This window comes from Megascapheus bottae, chromosome X, assembly GCF_031878675.1.
Source record: "Megascapheus bottae isolate mThoBot1 chromosome X, mThoBot2.hap1, whole genome shotgun sequence".
Classification (NCBI taxonomy): domain Eukaryota; kingdom Metazoa; phylum Chordata; class Mammalia; order Rodentia; family Geomyidae; genus Megascapheus; species Megascapheus bottae.
In genome coordinates, this window is record NC_143547.1 from 17,060,697 (window position 1) to 17,074,364 (window position 13,668).

The 13,668-nt window shown below is 33.9% G+C and overlaps 1 protein-coding gene across 3 annotated transcripts in view; it reads right to left on the reverse strand.

Annotated features, from left to right (window-relative positions):
• The window catches only part of Dmd (dystrophin), a 1,999,854-nt gene that overhangs the window by 1,116,346 nt on the left and 869,840 nt on the right, over positions 1 to 13,668 (reverse strand). For all 3 annotated transcript variants that reach the window (XM_090326714.1, XM_090326711.1, XM_090326710.1), the window contains one exon: positions 5,220 to 5,367. In XM_090326714.1, the coding sequence (XP_090182840.1) occupies positions 5,220 to 5,367 (148 nt within the window). The remainder of the gene's footprint in view (positions 1 to 5,219; positions 5,368 to 13,668) is intronic.

Genomic DNA, 13,668 nt, shown 5'->3' on the forward strand with positions numbered 1-13,668 from the left:
GCCGTCAAATTTACCAGCCAGCTGGTGAAATCTGAACTGTAAAAACTGACTATATAGAAAAACATACTTGTATCCAATTTAGTCTTTTATACCATATGCCTTTTTCATGTAGTGTTTGATTCAATCTGTATTAATATGCCATTTATCTTCTACAGAGTCTTTAGTGTGAGTTACATTACCTATCAAGTGTTAAGATTCTTAAAATGAATCCTAATAAAAATACAAATCTCATTGCCTGTAGAGACTGTCTGTGACCTTTGTGCATCTATTCACCATTCATCATATCTGTACAAACCAATGGTTTTCAAAAGCAGCGACATATATGAAGGATTTTGGGGGCTGCAAGTACAAAAAGTAGAATGAGAAGAATAAAAAACCCTGGGCATTTCCATTAAGAAGAGTGCCTTTTCATACACTCACTTGTTTCAAACTTCTGGATAGGAGTCATCTCAATTCCATTGTATTCTGTGAATCCAAACTCATCAGAATTGGGTCCTTTACAGAGTGCTTTCTTCTTTACAAATAGCCAAGGTAAGGCAAAATTGGAGAGCAGCTAAAGTTGTCTTTGACATTTTGTATTCTTTCTTTCCTTTCCTCTCCAACACCAAGCTACCAGCATCCCCTTTTTGTTACACATTCATTGTCCACTAATGGAGAAATCCTAGCAAGATTCTCCTTTTATGATTTTGTATCTAATTTGCCATTCTCTGTGCCTACTTTGAATTTGAAAAAAAGGAAAAGTATCTCTTTTCTGAACTAAGACAACTTTATAAGCTTTATTTGATATTTGATGGTAACAATATAAGGATTAAAGTAAACCTTATTTAATCCATGTTGATGTAAGTTTTATTCTATCCTAATTAACTTGATTTATTACTATACCTCTAATTAAATAGATTTCATTATTAAATTTATTTATATCAAAATATATAAAAATGTTTAACATTACTGTATAATACAAATGATGAAGCAGTAAATATAGTAAAATTGATAGAGATCACAGAAGGTTGATTAATTGAACAGTAATAAGTACAGTTTTTCCTAAAAGTTGCAGAATATAACACAATGCTATTTTACTCTCTATGCTGCTGCATATTTTTGACCTAAACCATTAAAAAGTTTCATTTACACAGTCTCATTGCTGATTGCTTCCAATGTTGATGTCACATGGTATCTCTTGTGCCTCATATTTGTTCATAAAATATTTTTTACAAAGTACTCATTTTATATGGTTCATTAAGCAAACTTTATCCAATAAAACAGTAATTTTTCATTTATGAAAAGAATATTGAGCCCTCTTAAATACTAAATCTAATGGTGATTTTTATTATTTTTCCTGGCAACTGAAAAAAATTCAGTCCCATTGTATAACAGCTCATATGCTAACACTTTTTTTTATTTAGTCCAGAAAAATAAGCGAAACTCAAATGTTAGAGAATTTTGTGATTTTTACTTTCCTGTTTTTTCCCAAGGTAATTGATGACACACCAATTCACTTTGTTATCATATGAGTTAACATTATTTTCATAACTTTGCTTCACGGTATTCAGCCTTCTCTCTGAAAAGTTCCATTAGAATTTCTTCTTGTTACTTAGAAAATGAGTAGGCAGATTGTCAGCTATCTGAGGCGGATGTGTTGGGCTGAATTGGATCTTTCCTCAATTTTTTCATCCTAGATATATACTAGGAGAAGATATCAGTACATTTCATGAAAACAAAGTTTAATGAAATTACTAGGTAGGTCATTCTACATTTTATGTATTTGAAAGCCATAATTGAGTAAAACAATTTTATTATTTATAAATATAATAACCTATGTTGTGTAATTATTTAAGGGTTTACATTTAATGAGTAATTAATTACTTTGTGGAAAATGCTGTTTTCCTTAACTGTTCCTATTTATCTTATTGTTCATTAATGTTTAGAGAAGAGAAAACAAGTATACAGAAAGACCTAAGACACATTAATAAGGTTCTTTAAGCTAAACAAACTGGAATGTAAATTCACTGATCCAAATCTCTAATAGAGTATAATGTGACATATCAATCAATACTTTAGTATGTAATAACATTTTTCCATTTACTCAAATTCTACTTTTTAAAAATACATAAATATATACAAAGATAATTGAATGGAATTATTGATAAACTAATTTTAGTGGCAAATTATATGGTTATTTTTCCTCATGTAAAACAATATAACCTTTTTTAAAGAGGTTCTCCATGGTTCCATGGTCAATTTCTTTGGAATATTCTGAAATACTCTAGGTGAATACAATTTATTATATCATTCTTTTGTGACAGAGAAAAATAATTGCGTTACATGGAGCCAGGCTCCTTTCTGGTAGTGGAAGTTATTTTATTCCAAATGACAATACAGAGCATCAGTTAGGTGCTAATTTCTCTTCTTAGAAGTGAAAATAATATATGAAATGCAGCTCACTGACAATAAATATGGACATGCTTATAGTATATAATGTTTTGCATTTATCATCTAGAATTTATTTTATTTTTGCAGTATGTTGGCTACTTGGTTGAAATCCCTCAAAGTAAACATTAATTGTTCATGTCATCAATCTGCTTATATAATCTATTTCCTAAGAAAATGTTATAGCAAATATTTAAACTCTCTGATTCACTATTAGATAATCAATAATGATCATTACTAAGACAGATGAGATTACAAGAAATTCCATATCCCTCTAAGTAGAGGTTTCCTATGATATCTTGCTGGATCTTTTCTCAAAAACTTATCCAGAATTTAAGCATAACCTGGGTAGCTTACAGTTATATTTATTAATGTACATGTGGATACACAGATGTGTGAACATGTACATGACTTTTAACTTATAATCAGGAAACATATCTAATAGAGAATTTATGATCACATACAACTACAAAAATTATCTCTTGACTTCTAGAATTTTTTTCTTTCATATGTAAATTAAGAGATCAATAAATTAAATAAGGCCACACTGAAGTGACAAGCACAACCATTTTCATTACAGCATTATTTTTCATAGCCATGATATGGAATTAACCAAAATATTCCTCAGTGAATGAATAGATCAGGAAAATGTGGTATATACACACAATAGAATTCTATTCATCGATTAGAAAGACTTGGAATAAATTGTACTGGTGAAGTATGGCAGACCCAGAGAAAAATAGGTTGCAGAGCTTTGTTCATTATCGTAGCTAGAATGTGCCTACAAATCTACAAGTAAATACACTGGATGATACATGAAAAAAAGTACATTGGGACATGATAAATTATACAGGTCTCTAGGCATTCACAAAGAGTGAGACCAAAGAAGGGATCTATTATTATAAGATGCACATCAGTGCAATATCTATGTGTATCTGATCACATAAAATAATATTTATTGAAATGAACTTAAGGAGGTGGAATTAAGAGGTTTCTTTTTTTCTTGTCAACAGCCACGAATGATGTGAAAAGTATACACTAGTAGACATTAATCACAGGTTAGGCATAGGAAATGTTAGACTAGTCAACTTGGCAATAGATACATACAATGAATTGTAGAGGAAAATAAAACTGTCAAGGAAATGAACATAACATCAGAAGCAGTGTGGTTACCTTATTCAGTCTTAAGACTTAAGACTGAACTTAAGAACAAAAATCACAAAGAAAAGTATATCATCGCATGTGAATGAAATGTTGACTCACAAAAGCACTTCCTTATATAACTTTTGTATGCTCATTTCCATCTCAGAACAACCTTCTCAAGAAAGTCAATCTGTATCAAATACCAACAACCATACTGGGGTGTTGCTCATTGATAATAGCCTAGCATGTGCAAGGCTCTGGGTTTTATGCCACTTATTCCCTCCCCTCCATCCTCCTCACCCCCAAATACTACCATTTGGGAAGCAGAATGAAAGTATATGTACACTTGTACATTTCCTGATTTTTTAAAGTAGGTTTATATTAAATTTATAGACTGTGAACTATATCTAACTTGTGTCCTATATTTTTGGAATTTCAAGAAGTTTGTATTTCTACCAAGGAACATCTTATATCACATTAATGCACTTATGCCTTCAGGAAGAGAACTTTTCATGCTACATTAGGTCAAAATTCAGTTTAGCATTATTAAAAATATATCATCTCTATGATAACAGACAGGAAACCCATGAATTTTCTTTCTTCAAAGGCTGATGTTAGGTTTATATATTATATTTTTCAGTGTTTTGAAGTAGTTGAAATAGTATGACATATACATGTGTTTAAATGCTGAACTACGTAATATCAGATAGCACATTTATTTCTCAAAACTTTTGAAGTTGAAGAATTATATACTTGGATTATCATACCGCTATCATGAACCTAAAATTTTAAAACATTTCAACTATTTAATAAATTATCATTTCTTTGCCCTCCTCTGTCTTAATCAGTATTTTCTGGCATTAAAAACTGGCTCCAATTCAAATGCACTTCATCAAAAACTGCAACATGAAAATCTTGAGATAAAAATGATACAGCAATACTTTAGCCTTGATAAAATAAACACAGTGTTTCTCATACCTAAACTAGATAGTTTATTAACTAAACTGTATTCCTTGCAGTGCAATTTGTTTTATTTCATATTCGAAAGGGAGAAATAGCCATTAAAATCTACATTCGTTATAATCCATATGTTGTACTTCTATTAACATAAAACTTATAAAGTCAATAAGTAACAACAATTAGCTATGCATTGTTTTGGCCTCTAGACTATTTCAGAAAGCATTTTGTCAATAGAATATATGGAAATACTGCTACATCACCACAACTTGTCCTCAGGGAAATAGAACTGTAATTTTATCATGATAGATACTCCTGGCAATCACATTATTACTAGGTATAGAACAAATTCTTCTGGACATGTTCCAACACCTGGTAAAAACACACTCTACCCTAAAGCCACAGTATACCCTGCTGTAAAATGCTTCCCTGTAAAACAGATGCAATTATGCTTCACAGTTCACCAGATAAGTGAGTCCTATCTAAACTGAATGTCTTCTTTTCATAAAAAGCACACAGTAATGTCTCCCAGCATTAACATTAAGATGATTCTACAATATGTAAAGTTACAACAAAAATATCAGTAACTGAAATCCAAACCTCCTTCACAATCCAAAGGAAAAGAAGTAAAAAAATTGTAATATTAGGCAAGGATGAAGACAATTTGGAAAAAAGAAATATCAAAATCTTACCTTAAGATACCACTTGTATTTAGCATGTTCCCAATTTTCAGAGAGTTGCGTCTTTGTGAAAAACTGTTCAGCTTCTGTCAGCCACTGGTTAAATATCTTCATGTCATAATGGAAACGCCGCCATTTTTCCACAGATCTGTCAAATCTCCTAAAAATTGAAAATAAAGATCAAGAAAAATAATTGCATTATAAAAAACAATTTTATAGAAATATCATTTTTTATATATCAGCAAAGCTGTCCTTTTGGTAGTTTCTCCTATTTGTAGATCACACTCTCAGTTAACAGAGATAGTATGTTGAAATAAGATGCTATAAAATTAAAAACTAATTGTCCCCTTAAAATTGACGAACTATGTTTCATCACTGAAACAAATATAAATATAATTGCTTTGCAGTGTTTACATTTTTCTATGGTAATATATTTAATTATTAACTGTATTAACATATTATTCAAAAGCTATGTATTCAATTTCATTTTTTTGGCTTAAAACCTCAGGCTTTGTAACTTTACCCATTTTGATGACACTCATGACTCAAAACTGATCAAGATTATCAAGTATCCAGAATGAAACATGTCATTTGTATTTTAGACTCAGATGTAAGAAATTTCCCCACTTAGGTGTGCCACTAGTCTGCACCATGAGATGTGTATTAGCTTCCTTTTAACTTTTACTGCATTGTATCTACTAAATCTTTCAAACTAGAATGCTGAAGGATCTTAGTACAAGCAACTGATTTAATATGACTATTGAAAACACTACGAAGAAGCAGATATTTATTTGTTTATATTCTAGTCACACATGAACTAATACACAATCAAGGTTTTGCATCTGAAGAGGGTTGCATATAAAGAATAACCTGGGTATTACTTCCTCAGTACCAAATACATACATAGAAAAGCTGGAAGTGATGCTGAGGCTCAAGTGGTAGAACTCTAGCCTGGGAAAGCCCAATGACAGTGCTCAGGCCCTGAGTTCAAGCCCGAGAACTAGCACAAACAAAAAAGAAAAACCTAGGTATTGCAACACAGCAACAGAAAAAACAAAACATTAGAGCTCCACTCCAGAACTATTAAATTAGTATTTTTGCTGGATTCTGACATCGATTATTTTAAAAGAATATAGGTACTTTAAGGGACATTAAAAGTGAAAATCCTGAATATCATATATGATGAGATATATAATCTGTTTTGTCTCCTTCACCTTGTCCTAGAAAGAATCTGCTAGCAATAGGCTATCCTGAAAGTTCCTAGCTGGGAGTTTGTTTCAAAGTATAAGTTTTTTGTACCAGTGTTTAATATTCAATCTCTTATACTTTTAAATACTATACTATCCTGTCAGACCTTTGTCTTCATTTGGGAATTTCACATACTAGAACAAAAATAAAACTATATTTACCTACCTCTTTAACATGAAAAGAACAAAATGCATATTTGTTGAACAGGTACTGTGAGCCAGACACTAGGCTCTTGATTTTTATACTACATTATCACTGACATCTATGCAAAGCCATTACGATTTATATTCCACTGGAGAAAACTGAGAAACTTAATAATTTGCCAAAAGTCCAAGAATACTAAAAGCAAGAAGTTGGATTCAAAACCAGATCTTTGGGCTTGAAATAAGGACCTGTGCATTGTCCTAGGACAGCACTTTTTTCTCAAGAATACTGCTCTATCATTTCAGCCACGCACCACTTCCAATTTTTTTCTGTGTATGTGGTATGGAGGAATTGAACCCACTCCACCACTAGGCCATGCTGCCGACCCGATTTTTCATCTTTACCAAATGCCTAAGATTTAATCATATGTCTTATACACACTATATTCTGACAGATATTGCACATCATAACTCACCATATGCTTAACTTTAAATCATCTAAAAGACAGTATTTGGCCACATGGAAAAGCACCTGGTAGCCAAAACAGGTACTATTTAACTAGAACTGGTTTAAAGAATCTTACTTTGAGAATTAATAATATTGTACAGTTTAATCAGTAAGGACTATTCTTCAGCAACACAATGATGTTGGGTATATTTTGATATATTCATAAATAATTTAGTAGATATATATTTTCAGTGGCAGATTATACACACTAAATACCCTAAGGAAGGAACAATGTAAACCATTCCTCACAGCTTTTAAGATTCTCTGGCCACTCAGTTGATGAGTGGATCAACAAGGTGTGGTATTTATACACAATAGAATTCTATGCTCCTGTCAGAAAGAACGATATCTCCCAATTTGTAAGGAAATGGAAAGACTTAGAAAAAATCATATTAAGTGAAGTAAGCCAGACTCAAAAGAACATAGGCTCAATGGGTTCCCTCATTTGTCATAATCAGTAGAAACCTTGGACTCTCCTAGCAGAGAGTTACAATAGAACAAAACCTAGATACATAAGGCCATATAGTATGATGCTAAATGAAAGGACCTCCAGGATATAGAGACAAAAGCCATATAGTGAGTGATTGTTGTCCTTAATGTACTATGGTATCTCTCATCTCTTTTGCTGTCTCTTGGTAATCTCATATTGTTACAGTATTTCACCTTGTTATCTGGTATATTGGATATATGTGTATTTGGTTATTTGAAATTGGATAGGGAAGGGGGGAAATCAAGATTAGGGGCAGGGGTGGAGGAGGGAAATGGGAACCAAGACATGAGAAAGAGTATCAATGTATGTGAAGTAATGCACCTTCTATCTGGTGAATAGAATGTAACCCTTCTATTAATTACAATAAAAAAATATATGAAAAAAACAGATGGAACTTACGTTGAAACATATAGAAAGCCTGAGTTCTCCTTACAACCTTTTTCCATACCCAATAATATGACACAGAATGTCCTTTCCAGATATGCAGAACTGGTGACAGCTCTGTTAATTCCTGCTGCTGTATTAGGACTGGGAAATTTGTACATTGTGTATAAATGTTCTCCTTTTTTTGACTTTTTCATCCTAATTGCAACCTCACAAAACTTTACACCCCTAGAATTTCTTCTATGCTGTGACTGGATCTATAGATAAGGAATTCAATATAACATGCAACAGCTAAAACTTTAAAAACTGTAACATTGATATAGTTTTTATTATTAAGCCAGTGTTAAAATGAGTAAGTATTCAAACAAAATATTAAAAAATAAAAGCATATCCTTTACACATGATGATATTTAATGTAAGTAATAATACTTTAAACTCCATTTCAAGTGTCACATAAAAATTTTAGATATACTCTAGCATTTAATATGTGTTGTTAATAGCATAATCTAAACATATTCTTGAATTTACTTTGTAAAATTATTTTACTTATTATGACTACTTATAAACTTAAATTCTTTCCTACCAAGGAAACAAGGAACCAAGGAAAATTCTACATGAATATATATATATGTATATATAGTTTTACTTGTTATACAATGCTATATTTATAAATTTAATCACTAATCTGCCACTGTGCTTCTCAATTCCTCTTATTCCATTAATCGAACTGTCCATAAGCAAATAAAACAGCAGAGACAATTAAAGACATAAAGAGATATTGAAATTAGTGCTCATGGAAATAAATGTATTTTATCTTATTGACTATTTTCAGGGAAAATGTAACATTTTCCCCTAGCAATAAGAGAAAAATGTAGAGCAAAATAAGGACAAAAATGTCAGTGTAAACATATGGATAATAAATCAAGTGATTTTTAAAATTTTGCAAATAGTACAATTCTCATTCACCATGCAAGCGGTATTTAAAATTACACTGCTGTTTCATTTATGTTCAGCATAACTTATTTCCTGCTGTTCCAAATCAAGTTAGTCTGATTATTCTCCAGCATAAATTACATTTAGGGAGTAATTTAGGTACTTTGGGACATACATTAACACTTTCAGGCCATTAAGGTGGTACTCAATTCCAAGAAATAAATTTAAATAAATAACACCCTAGTAACCCTTCTGACATATCCATTGTGGCTTTATATTTAGGTCTGCAAATTCAGCTCTGGGTTGTTGATTATTTCATCCAACATATTTCATTTTCCATTAGGTCAGTGGGAGGGATCGTGGTTAAAACCTCATGGCCCAAAATGTAAGTGCAAATAAAAGCTAGCTACACTACATCACAGTGCCTAGCTTATTCATCATTGCTGTGGTGGCTCAGCTCCCCACAAGGGAGGCTTAGTCTTTAATGTGTTCCCCCTTAGAGCTAAGCTGACACTGCTCTCGTGCCCCTACATCTCCAGAACTGTGAATACTGTGTGACACTTGAAATGGAGTTTAAAATATTATTGCTCACATTAAATGTAATTATGGGTAAAGCACATGCATTTATTTTTAATATCAACTTTACAGTTTTAAAGTTTTAGAAGTTGCACATTATATTGAATACAGCCTAGAAGCCTCTTTATAATGTTGGCTTGTCTGAACTATTTATTAAAATAACAAAAAGCTGCAAATACATTGCCCTAATTCTGTATTCCAAGCAACACACTATTTATAATAGCCTAAATATACTAGTAGTTGTGAAGATTTCGATTTCTCTAGAGGACTGGTCTCACTTGGAATAGCTTTCTTATGGCTCCAATTTTTTCCTTTCATATTCATTGTTTTCCATTTTGAAGATATTGCCCTCAGCTTTCTAGACTGAGCACCATTGAATACATATACAACTAGACTCAACTCCGTCTACGTGACCATCTCAATGCTACAGATATAGGCTTATACCTGATTCAATCTCCACATCTCTTCACACAGAAATAGCAGTAATCAGACTTCTTAGTTAGAATCCTTGCTCTGCCACTTACTATGTGCCAGTGATCAAACAAGTAATCACTAAGTAAGCCAGACTCAAAGGAACTTAGGCTCAATGGTTTCCCTCATTTGTCATAATCAGTAGAAACCTTGGGCTCTCCTAACAGAGATTTGCAATACAGTAAAACCTTGATATATAAGGCCATATAGTATGACACTAATTGAAAGGACCTCTAGGATATAGAAACAAAAGCCATATAATGAATGATTGTTGTCCTAAAGGTACTATGTTATCTCTCAGCTCTTTTGCTGTCCCTTGGTTATCTCATATTGTTACAGTATCTCACTTTGTTATCTGCTATATCGGATATATTTGTATTTGGTTATTTGAAATTGGATAGAGAAGGGGGGAAAACAAGAAGGGGTGGTGAGGGGGAGTGTAATGGGGACCAAGACATGTGAAAGGGTATCAATGTTTGTGAATTAATGTACCTTCTATCTGGCAAATATCATGTAACCCTTTTATTAATTACAATAAAAATATCAAAAAAGTGGTTATAAAATAGCCTTTTCTTCCTAAGACTGATAGGATCAAATTAATCAATATATGTAAATTCCTTAAAACAGGATATGACAGAGATTCCAACCATTTGATATCCGAATTCTAAATCGTAACCATTCCAGTTGATAGATGGGGCTATTTCATTGTACTTTGGATTTGTATATTGCTCAATTCTAATGGCACTATGTTTACAGGTCATTTGGACTTCTCATTTTGTGAAGATATCAAAAGTAATGGAAAGCATTACTATGAAGTATAAACACACTATTTGTTTTAAATAAGGTAATAATTTTATAGACACCATCCAGACTAAAATACTTATTTCACAAGCAGGAAAATCTATGTGTGTTCCCCTCTGATTCTTCAAGACTTACCACAAGTTTTAATTCAATTTGCTCTTTTTTTTCCAGTCCTGGGGCTGGGCATGAGCACTGTTCTTGAGCTTTCTTTTTTTTTTGCCAGCCCTGGGCTTGGGCTCATGGCCTGAGCACTGTCTCTGGATTTTTTCTCAAGGCTAGGGCTCTACCACTTGAGCCACAGCACCACTTCTGGCTTTTTGCTACATATGTGGTACCAAGGAATCGAACCCAGGTCTTCATGCATGCTAGGCAAGCACTCTACCACTAGGCCAAACTCCTGGCCCATGTCCTTGAGCTTTCTTAAGGCTAGAGCTCTACCACATGAGTCACAGCACCACTCCTGGCTTTTTCTGCATATATGGTACTGAGGAACTGAATCTACGACTTGGTACATGCTAGGCAAGCACTCTACCGCTAGGACACACTCTTGGCCCCTCAATTTTCCCTTTCTTTGAAGATTTATAGAAATCCATCATAATTATGGGTTTTCCTATTTGGCTTATGGTATGTGAATTTCAAATATATTCTCCCATAATTTAGCACTCATCTATAAGTGTTGTCTTTTAATGTATAAAATAATTAATCAACAATGTAGTTCAGCATATTATTTTTACTTATGATTTATGCTTTCCAATATTTGTTTAATCTTTAAATACACATTTATTAACATATCAATGTCTGTTTGATTGTAAAACTTACTAACTCATTTTTTCTCATTGAAGTCCATAGAATGGTTTGAAACAGCATATGTGTGTGTGTGTGTGTGTGTGTGTGTGTGTGTGTGTGTGTGTGTGTGTGTTTGTGTGTGTATATACATTAGGAGGGTCATCATGGGGCTTGAACTCAGCCTGGGCGCTGTCCTTGGGCTATTCAGATCAAGGCTACGGCCCTACCCTTGAACCAAGACCCACTTCACATTTTCTAGCATTTAATTGGAGATAAGAGTCTCAGGTCCTTTTGTGCTTTGAACCTTGATCCTCAGATCTTAGCCTCCTGAGAAGCTAGGATTACAGGCATGAGCCACTGCACCTGAGTACAGATATATATGTTTAATTTTTTGGTCAGTTATGGGGCTTGAACTCTGGGCCTACTGCTGTTCCTGACTCTTTAGCTCAGGGATAGCACTCTACCACTTGAGCCACAGCAACATTTCTGGTTTTCTGGTGGATAACTGGAGATAAATGTCTCATGACCATTTGTGCCCGGTTTGGCTTTGAAACGTGATCCTTAGATCTCAGCCTACTAAGTAGCTAGGATTATAGTCATGAGCAATGAGTGCCTGCCATATACATATATATATATATATTTTTTTTTTTTGCCAGTCCTGGGACATGAACTCAGGGCCTGAGCACTGTCCTTGGACTTTCTCAAGGCTAGAGCTCTACCACTTGAGCCACAGCACCACTGCTGGCTTTTTTCTGTGTATGTGGTACCAAGGAATTGAACCCGGGTCCTTGTGCACGCTAGGCAAGCACTCTACCACTAGGCTAAACTCCAGGCCCACATATATTTTTTTTATAATTTTTTATTGTAATTAATAAAAGGGTTACATGATATTTGCCAAATAGAAGGTGCATTAATTCACATACATTGATACCCTTTCACATGTCTTGGTACCCATCACCCTCCCCCCCCACCACCACCCACCCCCGTCTTGGTTTTCCCCCCTTCCCTATCAAATTTCAAATAACCAAATACAAACAAATTCAATATATCAGATAACAAAGTGAGATACTGTAACAATATGAGATACCCAAGAGACAGCAAAGGAGATGAAAGATAACATAGTACATTAAGGACAACAATCATTCATTATATGGCTTTTGTTTCAGTATCCTGGAGGTCCTTTCAATTAGCTTCATACTATATGGCCTTATATATCAAGATTTTGCCCTATTGCAGATCTCTGCTAGTAGAGCCTAAGGTTTCTACTGGTTATGACAAATGAAGGAAACCATTGAGCCTAAGTTCCTTTGAGTCTGGCTTACTTCACTTAATATGATTTTTTTCTAAGTCTGGAGGAATTTCAGTTCCAAACTTTAGACTCTATTACAGGGCTATAATTATCAAAACAGCTTGGTACTGGCACAAGAACAGGCCTGAAGACCAATGGAATAGAACTGAGGACCCAGATATTAAACCACAGACCTATGGCCACCTAACCCTTTGACAAGGGAGCCAAAAAAATAGAATGGAAGAAAGATAGCCTCTTCAACAAGTTGTGCTGGCAGAACTGGTTAAGCACCTGCAGAAAACTAAAGTTGGATCCTTCTTTGTCACCCTCCAATAGAATTAACTCCAAATGGATCAAAGACCTGGAGGTAAAAGCTGACACACTGAAAACTTTACAAGAAGGAATAGGAGATACACTAGGCCTTCTTGGCGCTGGTCGAAACTTTCTTTTTTTTTTTTTTTTTGCCAGTCCTGGGCTTGGGCTCAGGGCTTGAGCACTGTCCTTGGACTTTCTCAAGGCTAGAGCTCTACCACTTGAGCCTCAGCACCACTTCCGGCTTTTTTCTATGTATGTGGTACCGAGGAATCAAACCCGGGTCTTCATGCATGCTAGGCAAGCACTTTAACCACTAGGCCAAACTCCCGGCCGAAACTTTCTTAATAAGGACCAAGAATCACAACAAATCAGAGAAAGGCTGGATAAGTGGGACTGCATTAAACTGCAGAGCTTTTGTATGGCAAAGGACATAGCTAGTAAATTAAATAGGAAGCCTACAGAGTGGGAGAAGATCTTCACCAACCAAACAACGGACAAAGGCCTCATATCTAAAATAT